Source organism: Anser cygnoides, chromosome 5 (assembly GCF_040182565.1).
Source record: "Anser cygnoides isolate HZ-2024a breed goose chromosome 5, Taihu_goose_T2T_genome, whole genome shotgun sequence".
NCBI lineage: Eukaryota > Metazoa > Chordata > Aves > Anseriformes > Anatidae > Anser > Anser cygnoides.
Window position 1 is genome coordinate 39,725,126 of NC_089877.1, and position 18,943 is coordinate 39,744,068.

At 39.4% G+C, this 18,943-nt stretch overlaps 1 protein-coding gene across 4 annotated transcripts in view; it reads right to left on the bottom strand.

The window, feature by feature from the left end:
• LRP5 (LDL receptor related protein 5) overlaps nucleotides 1-18,943 on the bottom strand; it is a 170,364-nt gene that overhangs the window by 89,787 nt on the left and 61,634 nt on the right. For all 4 annotated transcript variants that reach the window (XM_048059683.2, XM_013185662.3, XM_066997956.1 and 1 more), the window contains exons 3-5: nucleotides 12,946-13,143; nucleotides 7,907-8,103; nucleotides 5,767-5,898 (exon numbers count right to left, since the gene is read on the bottom strand). In XM_048059683.2, the coding sequence (XP_047915640.2) occupies nucleotides 5,767-5,898; nucleotides 7,907-8,103; nucleotides 12,946-13,143 (527 nt within the window). The remainder of the gene's footprint in view (nucleotides 1-5,766; nucleotides 5,899-7,906; nucleotides 8,104-12,945; nucleotides 13,144-18,943) is intronic.

Consider the following 18,943-nt stretch of genomic DNA (forward strand, 5'->3'; position numbering starts at 1 on the left):
AGTCTGGATTAGTCCATACTGTTTCTCTTTAGGAAGATGTGTGAACAAAGGGATCTTCTCCTCTGGTAGTCACAAGGGTTAAATTGCATTGGAAGAAAGACTTTACAATGGAGGTATTCATCCTCCTGCTTGTCCTGCTTGGAAGCTCAGTTGCTCAAATAAGCTGATGATTGCTCAGTGAAAGAACTGTAGACACCAATTTTTTTAAAATATATGATGTGTACCAAGAAACACAGAGGAGATGAGAAAGAAATGCCTTAACATTTCTTCCTTCAATACTATCCTATTTCCTGCATAAAAAATAGCATAATCCTGCAGTATGAGCCAGCAGGTTCCAAGAACACTGCTGTTTTGCATTATGAAGAAGGGCAAAGAGAAATACCACATTTGGGAATATTGCCCAACCCTGATCAACTGCCTCAACAACAGAAACAAGGATAAAAAAAGTGGAGATGAATATTCAAACACCTAAAGCTGCTGCCTTCTTCCCCAATTATGAAAATGTTTTTTTCCATAGTTCATTTGAGAAACTACAGCTGTCCTGTCTTCCCAGCATAAACCCTACAGCTCCTACCACCATATGAGATTGATTCAAAAGCCCAAGCTTTCCCCCTTTCAAGCAAATAACAGTTGCTTTCTCCTGCAGAAATGGTTCTCTGTTGAGTTGAGGTGAACATGCCATACGTCCCACTCACATTCATATAAACACTAAAAGTTTCTGCACTTGAGCATTTATTGCACACACCATTTGTATTTTTTCCCCCGAAACAGTCATATCTACCTTATAATCCAATCTCCTCTGACACAATAAGGCTTATCCTCCTCCATTCCATTTAAGAAAATTAAAAAATAAAATATCAAACACTTTGGGGTTATTAAAGAGCATCACAAAATATCCAGAGGTTCTTGGATGCTATCCCTTGTCCCAAGGAAACTAATGGGAGCCTTCCACTGAGCTTGGCAGGGCCAGGTTTCCATCCGCATCACAAAATGGACAAATTACACCTCAATGTACTTTACTGAACTGGTAATTTCACCCTGAAAGCATCTCTAGCTTAAGAAGAGAAATTAAACCTTAAAAGGGTCTTATAAAAACCTTATATGTTCATATGTAAAAATATAAAAAGCACCTGAGAAGAGAAAAACAACTAAAATACCGCAGAAGAGAAAAAAAGAGCAATGTGTAAACAACAAAATAACAGCATTTTTCCATGGAAAGCACCTATCAGACACTCACCATTGTGCAAAAGTTAAATGGGAAGAAAGATGTCATAACTCCAAATGCTACCCCCTTCCTCCTCCTTTTCCACAGTTTTTTTGCTGAGCATGACACCATGTGGTGTGGAATAGCCCTTTGGTCTGTTTGGGTCAGCGGTCCTGGTGGTGTCGTCTCCCAAATTCTTGCGCAGCCTCAGGCTGGTGGGGCAGCGTGAGAAACAGAAAGGGCCTGGAGGGTGGGTAAGCACAGCCCAGCAATGACTAAAGCGTAGGTGTGTTATCAACACAGTTTTGGTCATAAATCCAAAACATACCACTGTATGGGCTGCTGTGAAGAAAATTAACTCCATCCCAGCCAAAACCAGAACAATTAAAATGGATCAAAAGACAACGATGCACAGGCCAAGTAAATTTGCAAAATGAAGTTATGCAATGCATAAAGTAAAAATATGTAATTTTTACTGAAATATTTTACAACAATTTACAATTCTGCAACAAAGCATTACACATTTATTGAGAAACAAAAATAAAAAACTGAATATTGCTTTTAGAACTTTGGAGTATGCAGCTTCCAGAAACTGCATGGATCCTAGACTAATTCTGAGCTTAGGTACCTCTGAGCACCTCTACTGAGTTTAAAATATATGCAATAAAAAAAGCATTACTGAAGTCCTAGTTTCTTCTACTCACTTCAATTCTTTATAGTCATAGATCCAAATTATTAAAAATTTTGGAGGGTGAGGTAGGGACTAAATTTTGAGCTTTTACTCAAAATGTTTTGTGGTATCAGATGATTGGTTTTAAAACTCTAATAAATTTTACTTAATATGCAGTTGACTTAGTACCATGATATCACAAAATGATGCACAATGAGAGTAAGATCCTTTGGGAATGCAACACGGAGGGGATTTAAGAATAGGGGTAGCCACTTATTGGGAAACATATCCACTTCTAATAAAAAAGATGAGGTTTTAAACATTCTTTTAGAAGGCCGGCAGCAGTGGCTGTATGCTAGTAACACTGAATACTGCAGAAAGAAATTACACATTTTCCAGAAACATAAGAGAAACAAGCTGCTGAACACAGTTTGCAGAAATGGGCTCAATCTTGGAATAATGCATACTGGTATTTTATGAGAGACTGGGATGATGTAGAGCAAGATGGAAAGATCATGGCTCCATTCACATCAAGTGGTACAAATTGTAGTATCTCATTACAAACTGTAATGAGATAAATTAACAGCATTTCGAAACCAGAACAGCAGCAAAGATGCCCCAAGTTCTATTTGTTACAAGCTGCTGTTCTACTGAACAGTTAAAAATTGAAAGTTAAAAACAAAACACCAATTACTACTTTGTCCCATACCGTTTAAATCTTGTTCCCAGCAACTGGCAATACTTTTATATAGACAAACAGGTCGGTTTGTTTTCAGTATCTCAGGTCATAAGCCTCCTTGTCCTCCCTTCCAGTAGTGGTCCAACACAAATTCATACGTAATTTTGAAGATCTTGGCTTGAAAGATCACTTCTCTGAGTGTTCACAGAACTGCTTAAGGGAACAACTTTGTTGAGATAATGAGCTGCATGTGGTTGCAACCTCCTTACCCAACTCTACAAAAGCTAGAGGAGCGTTCACCTTGCCTGTACCTTCAGCGATCAAAGACACCAGTCAACAAGACTGCCACTACAGACACCAGAACGACCTTATTAATGCTTTTCAAATATTGCACTCATCTTTTGCTACCAAATCCAGGTAAGGGTGTGGACAGAGGAGAAATCAACTGATTTAAAGTGCATGCAACAGGTGCTTTGTTTTCATGCTAAGCTGTTAGTTTTGGCTTTTTGTCCTTTACAGATATAAAACCTGTTCTTGCACTGAGAATGGCTCTACACAAGCAGTCTTCTTGGAAGTACTAGTCCATGTTATCAACGAGCAAAGAAAACATCACACACCAACAGAGCAAAACAGACTAACATCATGTGTCTGGAGGGAAGCGACACAAAGCATCTACCTACACAGAACAAGTACATGTTCCCAGAGAAGACCTTGTACTTGATACCAGTTGCCAATCTGTCCATATATTTAACATTATTAGTGACGTATATCTACTGTACAACTTTTTTAATTTATGCAGAATAACTCTTCAGCAGAGAGAAAGCAGAAATGAATTAACACTGAAAGCTAAGACTGCAGAATAATGAATTATTCATTTAATACAGATACAGTTAGTAATAGCTTCAGCATATCAACATTTATATGTTTAGAAAAAGGCTAAAAATCCAGACTTCTGAAGTTCCAATGTATAAAGACAACCCACAGCAAAATAAATAGTGGCACTGTCTGTTCTTGAATTCATATTTTCTTAATTACTTAGGCCCATTACCATTCAACACTTCTACTCTGCAGTGAGCTATACAGAATATTTGAATATGAGAACTATATGTGTATATTCTGCAGTATCCAAGAAAGCTGAAATTGCTTAAGAATCTCAGGGCTTTTTTGCACAAGAATACTTTCTGACAGAGCTATACAGTAACACTACATAGCTATGTTTGTACCAGTGAACTCCCCATACAGACAAATTTTGAAACAAAATGCTTTTTCCTCTTGCAGACAAATCCCCAGCACCATTTTTACAATTGCCTTAAAAGCCTAATGTCAACGAACTCGATATGCCTAAGTGACTTAGTGCTCTAGCTAATAGGGAACAAAATGGAGAGGTGGTCAACCCTGTTGCATCAGTAGTTCCTGATACAGCTTTACTACAAAGGACTCGTGCAGAGAACAAAAAGTCAGTTCCTTGCAACCAAGGAGTTAATTAATAAGAGTGGAAAGAGAAGCACATGGATGTTGGCATAAGGCAGACAGGACAACAAAAGATGTGGAGCTTGGGAAAGAAATAATCCATAAAACTGAACCAAAAGGCCACATTCTTATGCAAAACCAGATTTCCTGTTCCCATCCCACTTTTTTGCCCTCCTTTGACAGAACACCCTTGACAGATTGTCTGCCCTGACAATGGAAAGGTGAAAGCACAGTAAAAGCAGTCACTCCTGCTTGTGCTATCCGCCAAAACACCAAAAGCAGGCTGACCTTCATTCCCACTGCCAGAAACATAAGGTCAATATGAACGTCTAAAAAGGTTGTCCTGCGTATTCAGCAATGTTTTTTAAAGGCTGTGAAAGGGAAACTTTCCAAAGCTGGAAGAAGGAAAGAGAAAGGTCTTTCAGCAGCTGCAAGAACTACCTTATAAGCCTTTCAATTGCAGCAGGATGAGCTAATAAAGCTGGCCCTTAAACCTTGGAGGTTCAGTGTTCAAATTCTGCTTCAAGTTCACAAATGAAAGGAGTCTATTATGCTTGTTTTAGTACTCAGAGGAATCAAGGCGCATCAGAAAGCGACTATACACTTTGACTAGCCTCATGAAAACGCAGCAGAGACGGGCAATAGAGTGTCTTTCAGTCTGTAATCAGAACATTGTCTTAAACCTTGCCTCCTAGCATCTCTATGGCCATATCAGTGTTAATCCCGTTTTTGTAAGATGAATTTGTACAAGAAGCTTCCTCATCAACAGTAAAGCCAAGTTTTCCAAGTATACCACCTGTCTCACTCAACTTATCAATATGAATATGCATCTAGTTATACGCTTCATTTAAAGCATATACTCTAGCTCTTAGTTCTTTGAACAGCTTTTTTTTTTATGGTAGTACAAAAGACTCATCTATTTTTCAGTGACAGGGAATAGGCACCTAGAACAGTATTTTCTCTACCTACATTATCTCAATCAGCAAACTTTATAAGCTGCTTTGCACAAAACCTTGGCTGACTTTAAAATTAATGTCCAAAATCACAAACTAGATTCAGCAAGAAAAAGTTCCCTGCGTAATTTCCTCATATATCCCTTCACAAAGAACAGCCCAAAGAGAGAGGGATTAATCATCTTCAGCATCAGAAATATGGTATTTTCAGTTTATTTTAGTTTAAACCTTAACTTTGCATTTTTCTGTTCGGACTATTTCATTATGAAATTAATCGAATCAGAGCCAACACACAGGTTTATCTCTGAAATAGTACATGGGCGCATGGACTGTGCCTTGAACGTTTTTGGCATTTCAGTGTACAGAAGGTATCTCAAGCACATTGTTCTTTGAGATGCAACTGGAAGGCAACAGCCTGGCCACCACTATGCATCAGTAGCTACAAGCCAATGAACAGGAGGGAGCAAACCTCTCTGTCCGCGGTCCTCAGTCCAGATGGAAAGAGGTCCTAGAGTAGGTTAATTCTAATAAATCACTTCCACAAGAGCCTCTGCGTGCCTCTTCCTCTCTAGAGTGAATTGGTGACACAGTCAAAAGGCACAAAATTTCTGATCACTCAGAGATCCAGGTGCAAAGTTTCTGCAATTAGGACAAAAACTCAGCAGTTTCAGAGCAACAGGTAAATTTCAGCATGTCACACAGTTGTCAATCCACTTCTTCACGATTCAACTTTTAAGCAGCAAACCCAAGCCAAGCCAAGGCTGCTACTGCAGAAAAGCCAGGCTCTTACCTGATTTGCATGTCCTGCCATCATCTTCTAGCTGCACACCAGTGGGACAAGCACAACTGTAGAACGGGTCTCTGGGAGATAGCAGGCACAGATGGGAGCAACCACCATTGTTTTCTTCGCATGGAGTGTGAACTTCAAGAAACCAAGCAAACAATCAATACATTTTATTTTCCTTTTTTCTATAACCCCTAAAGCTATTCCAACCCTCTCTGAGGAAGAAATTATAGATCACAAATGACTGGCACAAGTTTAGTTTTAACAGACAGAGGAGCCATAAAATAAAGTATTTGATTCCCCACCTCCCCAAAAACTTCTTTCTGAGGGTATTTAATTTGAGACTCATGCAAAGCCAATTTCACAAGAGCTGACAGCTCTGCACATTCTCACTGTGCAGTTCTTTCAATGTTTCTCAAGCTCAATACAGCTAAGAACCACGGACACTAGTTCCTTTGCCAAACGGTGGGTCTGCTAAGCACCATGAAAAAGAAAATTGGGGCTTGGAATAGCTTGTACATTACAGTGCTGCTACATTTAGGAAATACCTTTCTCTGCTGTAGAGCTTTTTCAGCAAGACATATCCCTGAATCTCCAGGAAATGCATGAAGGGAACATGTTACGTCCCTTGCATATTTCATCAACATTAGGAAAAGCTCAAATACTAAAAAGATTACAGTTACTCTTTTCTCTGAGCCTCCCAGCTATTTTGAAAATGTAAAATAAATAAATAGATAAAAATAAGGAGGGTGGGGGGTAAGGATGGGAGTGCAACTGCACACACCTATCTCATTTACCTGGAGCAAGTAACAACTGCAACAGACAAAACTGTAACCATAAATATAGACAACATTGCCACATTTTAAAAAAATCTTGCAAGCTGTGCAAGACCTCTCCAAAATTCAATCACAGTTTGAATAAGCTTCTGAACTACTTTATTCTAAAAATAAAAACAATTCAGCTAATTTGATTTGTGGTATTTCCACTGACAGGCAGTGAGAAAGAAGATGGAGAAGAATTTGAGCCAGATCTTAATGAAGTCAACAGCATTTGAGCTATTTTCAGCAGATGCTGCTTCCCTGTGCATCATATTTTCTTGTGACTGACCCAGAAATACTGTGACCCAAGGCTGGGACATAACCTTAGCTAAAAGCAATGACAAGAATTCAGTATAGACAAACTCTTATCTGGAGCAGTGATATAAACCAGGGTGCTACTCATACCTGACAACCTCAATGAAAATTTGCACGTTCCATCACCAAGATGATCTTCAAACTCCTTTTGCTTACTTTCAAGCCTGTTTACTGACATCCTATAAACTTTACTAGGAAAATAGATGCTATCTTCAGGGAAGCTAACGTTATAGTTGGCATAAACAAAGAAGCCAATCCAAACGGCAAGAGTATCTCCTCTAGGCAAGAGATGGTTCTTCCCACAGCTAGTGAATTACATACATTTCCACTCGTTTTAAAATCACATTTCCACATTCCTACTAAAAAAAATAGACTGATCTCTACATGAAATCACTCACATACAAAATACACATAGGCTGTTTCAATACTCCATTCTCTACACTCAACTTTCTTTGAAGGACCACACACAAAGGAAAAAAAATTACAGGCATACATGTTTCTTATACAAGCTCAGGACTAAATGCCATTCATACTGAAAACATTCACAAACTATTTGTTACATATTGAAGATAAGCAAGGTCAGGTGTGGACTTCAAAAATTACCCTTATAAGTACAAAATGAACATTACATATTTTATGGTAATTGTACTTATAATTTTTTTTAAAATGCCATGATATGCACTTTTTCATTTGTCTTTAAAATCATGGTATTTAAAAAGTTGTGAGGCAAGTCTTTATCACTTTCATTGAGCTATCCAAATCAAAATATGTCACTGAAGTACTGCCCTGGATTTGGGATTTTGTTACCAACTGGGATGATGAAGGAGATCCTACCTACTTGAACTTTTCAAAGAGATGTAAAGGACTCGGGTACTTACGCCTTTAGAGACCAAACTCCCCAAAAGTTTTCTAAAACACTAAAACTTTCCACATTGACCATTTTTATGATTAATGTTATTCCTGACAAACAAATTAAAGTAATGCAAAAAGCTTCAGGGAAAAGTAAAACATACAGTAAGGCTGCCGGTCAGGACTTAAGACCTGGATGTCCATTGGCGAATACAGGGCAGATAATATTTCTCTCCTTTTCTCTCCTGTCCGTTTGTTGCAGGCATGAATGGAGCGTGTCTGCCAGTCCGTCCAATACAAAGTGTCCCCAGACAACGTCAGTGCAAACGGATGAGTAAGACTACCTTCAACAACCTTTTGCCTAGATAAAAGAAAGGGCAAGGATTAGTATGCATTGCTTTCAGCAGGTGCCATTGGGAAAAAAAAAAATCTGGCTCTCTTAACAACTCATATAGGAACTGTCATCTTTTAATAAAAACACTGGACCAAGAGAATCATCTGGTGATGAAAGCAACAATCACAGTGAAACGTACAGTAAGTTTTTACAGTAATCTAGAGGAACTTAAGCCAAGCAGACGCATAACCAACACATTCATTTGCATATCTTTACAAATTGTTTTACATATATCCTCCTCTACTGCATGTTAAAAGCACTCATGGTACAGATTCTTTTTTCCTTTTTTTTTCCCCCAGTCTTTATAACTTGAAAATTAGTTTTCTTCACACATCAATTTGAAAATGCTTTCAAATAAATCACTGTTAGCAGCAGCCACCGTAGGACAAACTTAACAATTAACCTCGAAAGTTGCAAATTAAAGAAAAAAAGTAGTTTTAGCAGCCACGAGTCACATCACGTCAGCATGCCCATACAGCGTGATGGCAAGCACCTCCCAAATACACAGTTAGCTATGCAAAAATGCAGGAATGAAAATTTAGACTTTGCTCCTTCATAGCAATGAGGAAACAAATACACTTTGTTTCATAGCAACACGGTATCTAATCCAGCTGTACACTGACCTCTGAAAGGCCACACCAAAGTTCCTTACCAGGGCTGTGCAAACATCCAAATACAATTGCCTTTTGGAGGAAACACAGGTCTGGAGTGCGCTCCTCCAATTAACACATTATTTTTTATTTATCTATTGGTCTCCATTTGTAATATACGATTTCTTTACCCAGGATTTCCAAATTTTGGATCATCGGCTGCACCCAGTCCTTCCTTATAGTAGGAAAATGAAAAAATGACCTAAGAGTCTCTATAAATTACCCCTCCTAACTTGCCCAACAGCAGAAAAAAAAGGTTTTCGGTATCCCTTTTGAAATGTAGAGCGAAGGCTTGCCCTAGAAAACGACCTGAGAGCATCTGGAAAAATACCTTGCCTACTTCGGGAACCAGCTTCCTTACCACCGCAGCAGCTCATGCCATCTCACAGCCACATGAAATACCTAGCTCAGTAGCTCCCAAAGCCCAAAGAGGTGCAAAGCCCAGAGAGCATCTTCTTTCCTCCCTAGAAGGTTCAAACCCAGTAAGAGATTTCTGCCAACTTATTACCTCTCTTCTTCCCTCCCATCTCTCCTCTCAATTAAACACGTCCTTCCTGGATACCTTATTTCTCACCGAGTTTTTCTGGGGTCACCTCAAATACTAGACACTTTGCGGGGTTTTTGATGTGTTATTTTTGAGTGTTCTCTCCCTAAAAGCAGTAAACTGTTTGTCTCCTGTCAGCTATACTTTGTCTAAGACTAAATACTTGTGATGAAAATAAATCAGAAACACTTCAGATGTTTTTCAGCACACCCTCCTCATTCAACCACACTCCTTTGCTTCTGTGGATGCATGCATTTTCACATTTTCACCAAACACATGACACTACCAACATGTTTTCTGAACTCACAGGATCCCCAAGTTTATACATATCGCAATAAATTTTTGTAATTTAGATTCAGTCTCAGAGGCATTCACTCAGTGTAAACACACTTGACAACTCCTCAGTCAAAATAACACAAACTCAGTTTTCACAAGTTTCATGCATTTTGTGTACAAACAAAAAGGCATTCACATGCCTTCTAAACCAGTGCTCTGACGTAGCAAACCAGTATTCCAATTTATTCAGCATAAAACTTGGAGAAACCTTAAGTCTCAGCATCACCCTGAAGGAAAGCAAGGAATGCATTTTTCTTACACCTATATTCAGATTTGAATTGTTTCCGTAGATGAGATTAATGATAATAATAAAAACATCTAATGCTTGGGAAGGAAAGGATTGTTTCGTTTTTATCAGCATAGCTACCGTTTGCAGTTTCTTGAGACGGAATAAAACATAGCCCTAGAATTCTTCATATGTATTCAGACATCTTGAGCATAACGGACAGGTTTAAAACAGATTGGCAAATGCAAACAAATACTTTCATATACATGTATAAAGCAGACAATGGGGAAAAACAATATTATTCTTCCTGTTCCAGATATAAAACTAAAACTGCTCTAACATTTCTGGACTTCAAATTATCACTTCTCTCACCATGAAATACTGCAGAACAAATAGAAATACTGATTTCACTTTCCATGTCCACTCTCACCTTTGCTGTTGCTTTCTTTTTTTTTTTTTTTTTTAAACTAGTAACAGTAGTGACTGGACTTGTATTCTAGTATTGTAGCAGCTGTTTTCCACTATATAGTGTACCTATTTCCATCATTCTTAAATATCAAGTCTCCCCCTCTCCCGTAATTACATCCCTTGAAAAAGTTCCAGCTGACATGCTTGGAAACTGAATCTTGCTAATGTAACAGGCAGATTGATCCAGTAGCATTAATCCACCATGCAGAGGGTACATTTCCTTTTTATTTGAATTCTGAAGCAATTCTGGGATGAGAGGAGAAGAAGCATTTGAAACTTCAAAGATTTCACTTTTTCTATGAGTGTTGAAAAAGAAAATTAAGATCAATGTTCATTGGATTTATTAATAGGCATAACATTTTAAGAAGGAAATTTTGTCATAGTTACAATCTAAAACATACACAGCTAAATGACATTTAAGCTATTATACTAAATAATGCCTGAAGCCCACATGCAGTTAGAGACAAGGAATTTCACAGAACACATCCTGCAGAGGAGTGTCCTGACATCCAGTGTGACATCAGCTCTCCAGCAGCTGATAGTAAAATAAGAGTGTGCATCAGTGAGCTAAACTTTTTTTTTTAATGCAAAATAGCACATATATTAATTTTTCCTAAAATACCGATTCCTTTATGATACAAAACTGCACGTGAGGGGGGAGGGAGTGTAATGCACCAATTTATCACAGAATAATTTGGACTGATTGCTAGGATTAATGTATTCAAAAGCTGTTTCTCTTTCAGGTGGTCTCTCTCTACCTTAACATAAGCAAAATACATTTGACCGACCAATTCCAACTCTAAGTTTTCACTCAAACTTAGAAGTAACGTTTATTAAATTTGCACATGTAAGAGAACTGGCAGAAATCTGAGACTGCGACGGGAAATCTTACACTCTGCCACCTAGCCCCAAACTAGAGAAACGTATTTACATTGCATGCAAACTCTTAGATTTAGAATTTTGAGACAGTATTTTCTTTCTATGAACCTGTATCAAGCCTTTGAGCTTCCACTCCGCTTCTGTAAAGGCCTTTTCCCTTGTCTATACTTCTGACTGTCACTTAGTACTTGTCACTGACTACAATGCCACCATTATCTAGCTCTTACATAGTACTCTCAATAGAACTTAGAGCGTTTTATAAAGGATGTCAATATTGTTATGCCTCTTTTATGAGTGTGAAAATCAGGCACAGAATGCACCTCTGCAAAAAGAAATGAAAAACACCATGAAAAAATGCAGTGTTATTTGGAGGGGGGAGGCATATTATATAGACAGACATAAAACTCCGAATTTTGATCAATACTCAATGATTTCATAACAAATAAATTTTATATGTTTTAAAATACAGAGTTTATGTGCATTATATAAAGGTCACTGCAATTTCCAGTTTGCCTTAAGGTGCTGCTGACACGTCGGGATAGCAACCTGCTGACAATGCACAATTTGGCAGAGCACTATGCCATAACCCAACATCCCTCTCTATTTCCTCAAAGTAAACTTTTTTAGAATGATTAACAAAATCTCAGCATCTGAAGTTGTGTTTCAGGATACGACAACTCATTTACAGTATTCTTACAGTAAAGTGATAATGTAGTGTCATAATTTGCTGCTTTTAAAAAGAATATCAGCAGAAAGACTTCTGCACTGTGAGCTTGCTATCCACGCAACCCCAGCACATGCTTAAGTCTTCATGTGAAAATCTAGGATCCAAAGAATTGGGTAGGCTACACTTAAGAAGGTATAATTCTGTGTGCCTCACGCAACCAAATCAAACGTAATTCTACTAATTGTGCAGAAATCAATTGCAGCGTGGCATTCAGTATACTACTGCCTATTCAACAGGTTGTTTCTTAAGACTACCTGAAGACCAAAGCTGGACCAAAACGCAGAGAACTGCATCCTCAGCAGGACATTTCACGGGCAGATGGCAGCTGCCCTTCAGAGCCAACGCAACGTGCCCATTGAACACTTCACAGAGATTCAGGTACAAACTCAAGTGCCCAAATCTGGCCTGTCTAAAGGGTCATTTCTCTGCCAAAAATCAACAGGGACCATTGTAAAGAAGCCCTCCAAACAAAACTTGTATACTGTGCTTTGTATCAAGCCTTAGGAAAATGACATTTGCTCACAACCTGAAATAAGCTGAATTTGGTTACTTTATAGGCATGTCACAAAGTACATCTTTGGACAGGGCCAAGGACAGGTGTCTCAACATATATTACACCGCTGTAAAAAATACAGTAAAATCCTGTAAAATCCCTATAAGCATTGGTTAAATGTTAGATTTCCTGAAGCCACAGAAGAGCATTTCCAATTATTCTAAAGATAAGTACAAGCCTTAAAAAAATGCTGTACAAGAAGGCTAGAAACTATCTAGAGTAAAATAATGATATAAATACTCTAAATTTTAAAGTCAGTTTTATGGCATGCAGGTGTTTTATTTTTGCAAGGCTATCAACAATTGAGGTTAAAATTAACAATAAGGCATTTACATTATTCTAGATTACTGAAAAAAGTTTCAGTGCAAAACAAATGCAGAAGATGAGGAATAATTCACACCATATTACAGACTAAAGGAAACTTACCTAAAGGAACCATCCAGATTCGCTCTGTGAATGAAACTCAATTTTGCATCAGCCCAGTAAAGTTTCTGCTCATCAAGATCAATTGTGAGTCCATTTGGCCAATAGATATCTGAATCAACAATTATTTTTCGTGTGCTGCTGTCCATTCCTGCCCGTTCTATTCTGGGTGTTTCCCCCCAGTCAGTCCAATACATGTATCTAAAAAAGAAAGGAGAAAATATATGACAATACATGTTTGTTAGCTTCAGCAACAGAAGGAATAGTGGCTTTTATAGAGTTCTAAAGTGTTTTGTTTTGATTTTGCTTATTTTGTGTTGCACCTTAAAGCCGTGTATATGCACAAATACATAACCCCAAAATATATTAGCACTCACCATTTCAAATCACCATTCCAGAGAGCACAAAAAACAAGTCTTTCATTAGAGCAGGTCTCAAAAGCATTGCCCCTGCTTAACGTATTGCCATCATATTTCAAATGTTGGGCACCACCTGATTGTCACAAGCACGTACAACCAATGTATGCCCAGTTATTACAAGTTGCATGTCCAATTATTACAACTTGATATCCTAAATCACATTCAGAAACAACTGATTACTACCCAAACCGGCAATTTCCAAAATGACCATCGCTGTACTTCCTTTTTAAAGTTGGTACACCGAGAAGATGAGAAATCAGCAAATTCCAGTGCCTGGGTGAGCTGAGACTGTGCAGTTAGAAGAGATGCTTTCTGACTAGGAGAGGACAGTCGGTTTCCAGCCAGTATTACCCAGAGACAGATATCCAAATTGCAAATTAGGCACGCCAGGGGTGCAAACACAACACAGCTAACCCTACACATTGCTACCTCAGGCCACTCAGAAAAACTGACTGCTTTCCCAGTGCCGATACAGATATTTCTGGCATTGTCTGTGCCAGCAAACCTTCAACCTGAGAGAGCTCTCAAACACAGTTAAGTGTCCATGCACCGGACTCCCCAACACGCCAGGTTCTTTGTGCTATATCAACAGCAGCACTGGACAGGTAACAGCTGGGTATTCGCACTAACTACGTGACATTAAAGCTAAGTCCTGCCACCAGGAGCTCAAACAGAGAAAGAAACAACTCGTATCACAATAAACATACATTCTTGAGTGTGGGAGGGTAAAAAAAAATTGCCAGCTGAACTAGTAAAATTTCCATACAAATGAGGCCTCAGGCTTCTGATTCATGAGCTGAGACGGCTCACCTCAGGATGGCTGCACTGGATCCCTGTCCCCAAGCGCCTTCCCAAAATGTCTGAGCTCCCCCAGCCAGGCCAGGCCAGCTGCTCCCGAAGAAGCAGAAGCAGGAGCTGAGCTGCCACAGCTCACAAACCAACGTATGAATGTAAATTGCTACTCATTTTGGTTTTCCTTAACAGGTCAGGCTGTAATTTGTGGCAGTTCAAACTGTGTGGTGAGGCAGCTATTGACAAACAACTGAAGCCAGAGAAGGGCAGACATAAAAGAAACCGTGTATACAACCAGCTGGTGAATCAGACTGAGGAACTGATCCGGCCATTTTTGGTCGAGTCATTTTTCAGTCAAATCAGTTCTCTGATTTGGCTCACCCATGCTAGCTTTAAGTATTCAAAGGACACCCTGAGACCTCTCTACAGGAAAGAAAATGAACAAGGAGGAGGGAGACAGAGACAAGTCCCCGTACAGCTGTCCCAGCATCAACAGTTCTTGCTCCTAGAAAAAAAAGGTTATCCAGAATTCCTGAATTGGAATTCCCACTTGAAATTTCAAACCACAAAACAGAATTTCCTCTCTCCTACATCCTCCCTAGCTCACAGATTTGTAGCATCTCTGAATTCACTACAAAGTGAAGAATCAGTTCAGAGCAGTCAAAAACCTGATTGCTGAATGAAGAAAACCCTGGCTATCAAAAGGCGATGTTAGGCTATTTAATATGGTTATGATAATGCCACACTCATTTATATACTTGAACGCATAAATACAGACTAAAAAGTAGCTCAGACCTGAATCAGAAATCCTGCAATAGTTACTTAAAGCAAAACAAAGAGACAAAACTACCCAAGTCCAATTAAAAGCAGGCTAGAATAAAAAGGATGAAAAATATCCTACCTACGCAAAACATTACCCTGGAGCAAACTCCCTCTTCTCAATTCTCTTTTCTTAAATAAGGCTTGCGGCCTGCCCTGAAGCTCAACGCATTCAGATGAAGAAAAGTCGGTAAGCCAAAGGGCCCCCATGGCTTTTCTACTATATTTTTGGAGCTTGAGCTCCAGTAACTCTCCCCCTCTGCCCCCTGAACCTGTTGCCCTGTTTCATAGCTGATATGTGCTTTCCCACGAGGCACATACGTGACCACGCAGAGACTGCTGGGTATAACCGGCACTTTCAACTTCACACATAAATTGCCAAAGAAGAACTACATCCCTACTTTTTAGCTCATCAGCAGGAGCCAAGCTCAATCCTCATCGATGCTGCTGCCATTCAAACGTCTAAAACCAAAGTAACAGAACTGAAACACCATTTTGGGGGTCTCTTAACACGTCAAGACTGAACTGGGAGTTTAGACATCATTATAAGAACAGCTGAACTGCTCCTGCAGCAGGGAGGGGGAATCTCTGGTCTGTGTAAGCCTATTTAAAACCATGCCGCTGCCAAACGAAGCAGTTCCTTCCTTCCCTGGTCCCCATATCTGCTTCTGACATGAGGACCCTACAAGAAAACATTCTCAGCTACCTTAGCAAATGGGCAGTCACTAGCTAGGGCAGCCCGCTTCAACCCCCTTCCACACCATAGCATCCAGGCTGTTTTGACTTTTTTTGGTCAACACAAGGCACAACGCAGCATTTGACACGAGACATTAATAAGGCCATGAAATGTCATGTTTTAAATGCATGCCTGTGGGGGATTTTCAAGAATGCAGTGTCAAACTTTCCTTTTTTTTTTTTTCCACTCTGTTTTGCAAGAGTGACAAAGCTAGTTTGGACCAAATTAAACACCAACAGTATCCTGGCTGAGACAAGTTACACTGAGATTCAGCTGAAGACAGACAGTTTCTGGACAAGTTATAAATCCTGGAAAAAATCCACGATTATTGTGGAAAGAATGACACAAACTTAGCTTGAGCAGCACTGCAAACTTTTTTTTTTCTTTTGGTTGGTTGGTTAAGTGTAAGTTGCACAGTTTTAAATATCCCTGGGTTAGGGCACACCATAACAACTGGGGGAAGCTAAAAATATCAAAACTGCTATCTTGTATTTTAGCACAAATTCAATAGATTTTGTTTTTAGGGCTAAGATTTAGCACCCCAGGAGTTTTGTATCCCCCCGGATTACAACAGGTAAATAAAAGCGTAACAACAGTGAGGCTATGAAAGCAAAACAAAACATGAATTCCTGAAGAGCTAATAAAAGAGCCATTGTGAGGAAAACTCACTGCTATGCAACTATCACAAATTGTTACTCTCAAAAAGAAAAACCAAGGAGCACCAGAGAATCAACCCTGGGACAAATTCTCTGGTTCCTTTCTTCAGTTCTTTGGGGAATCTTAATTGTCATTTACTACTTCTCCTTTGCTGGGTTTTAGCCTTTAACCCCAAACTTTCAAAAACAAAGAGTGCAGGGTTGTGGGGAAAGAAATTCATATCAGCCAGAAATTTAACAGCCAACAAGTCACTGGATTTTGGCACATACTTGATTACCACACTGAATCAGGGCTTAAATGGTGCTTCAGTAATATCAAAAGACCGGGACTGAAAGCCACCTTGCAAAATAAACTGATTATAAAATTGGTGAACTGCACCCCAGTGGCCTTAATGTTGCCAGCTTAACTCATTTTAAAATTCCAGGTGCAGAAGCAAAAACAGGATGAGGACCGTATTTCCCCTCAGTTGTAAAGCTGCAGGTCATTTCTTATTTCCTGCTGCTTCATCTCTGTTGTCATCGTTTTTGAAGAGATTACAAATCACAGCTATGCCCTCAAAGAGCAGCTGATCAGCCATCCGAGCTGGAAGGTACCGTGGTCATAATAAAAAGAAGCCACACTGGCTGAACACTTTTTCCACCTCCCCAAATGCAATGCGGTTGCCAAATCTTACATAACCTGCTTACACAAAACGGGCCAGTCATACAGACAATGTAAATCAGCACAGACTTCTCCAATTTCAAAGTTCTCCAACTTATACAAGCCCAAGGCATGAAACAGGAGTTCACAGGAAATTGCCATGAAGTTCAGAATCCTGCACTTTCAAAACTTACTTCCTTCAAAACTTACCCATCCAACTGCTTAAGCTCCAAAAACTCAACTGCTACATGAAATAGCGCCAATCGTCTAGAGAAGGAAAAAGAATGGCTGTCTTGCATAGCAAGAAGTTGCAAGACACTTACTCAAGTTGCCTCCTTTTTTCAACCTGGATCATCTTCATTTATATTTATATAAATATATATATATAAATATATATATAAATAAAAGATCTTCCTGCTCCAGCCCAAGAATATGCTACAGCAGGTAATAATTACAACTAATCACACCATATCCATTCTAAAGTGCATATTTATAAAAAAACAAAAAGAAAACAAGCCCGAGAACCACCTCTCTCCACTACAGGTTCCCTACAATGTCTTTCATTGTGAAAGGTTTATTCTTTTAATATTCCCTAAAATACTTTTAATGTATATAGGATGCTATTTGGCAGCTGAGAATGAAGAGGAAACAGTGGCTTATCAGCTGATAGGCTGCACTGCTCAGCAGGGTTAGGAAGAGAATTCTCCATTTGGAACTCAGTATTACTGCAAAACCCTCTGAAACAAGAAAAAGAAATTGCACTGCTAGGGTTTCCTTTGGGGGGGGGGGGGGGGGGGGAGGTAAAGCACTTACCCCTCTAAAAGAATACCTACCATATTCATATGCCAAAAAAAAAAAAAACTATACAGAAAACAGGAAAGCCACTATAAGAAGCTAAAATGAGCCCTTATAACTGCTCCTCCTGGCCAGAAAATGAGGTAAAGAAGGCAAAAGGGAGAATGCAAGGTAACATTTTCTTCCCAGACATTTCTGAGGAGGAATGAAGACGCAAAATATTTAAAGAAATCATTTCATATTGACAGCACCCCACAAACAACTCAGCAACCTACCTCCACTCTAGGTTAGTCAGGGAAGTCTCAGAAAAGAAGGTAGGGAAAGGACTTTGGGAGGTCAGGAGCCCTACCCCAGAATGGCACCTTTTTCACAGATACATTGAATTGTTCGGGTTGGAAGGGACCTCTTGAGATCACCTACTCCAATCCCACCGCTCCAAGTGGGGTCAACCAAGGCAGGTCAGCCAGGACCTCATTCAGGTGGGTTCTGAGCACCTCCAAGGATGGAAGCTGTACAGCCCCTCTGTACGACCTGTTCCAGTGTTTCACCACCCTCGAACTAGAAAAGATTTTTTTTCTTTTGTAAGTGGAACTTATTTCTGTTTGTGCTCCTTGCCTCTAGTTCTTTCACTGGATAGCACTGATGCAAGTTTGGCTCCATCCTCTTTACTCCCCTTCATCAAGGTATTTATACACTTTGGTAAGATCCCCCTGAGCCTTCTCTTTTCCAGGCTAAACAGTCTCAGCTCAATTGGCTTCTCCTTCTATGGCATATGCTCCAATCCTAAATCATCTTTGTGACCATAAGGAACACTGGATTACAGGAACACTGGATTACAGTGTGTCAGGACAGTCCAAGAAATGATACCTACACGTTGTACTGACTTAACAGAGGGCAGGGATCCAACAAACATAGTGAACAGCAGCAATTCAGTCCTGCAAGGGACATGTTTGCTCTCTTACCCACAGATCTCACACAATCGCCCTTGAATGCTTGACTCAAGCCAATGGATTTGATCTATTTCAGCATCCTGATGCAGGTTAACTCAAAACTTGGGAAAACAGGACACTCAATTGACCATCAATGATTTGTCAAGGCCTGTTCGTTTGCAAGATTGTAATTTCAAACACAATTAAACAAACAT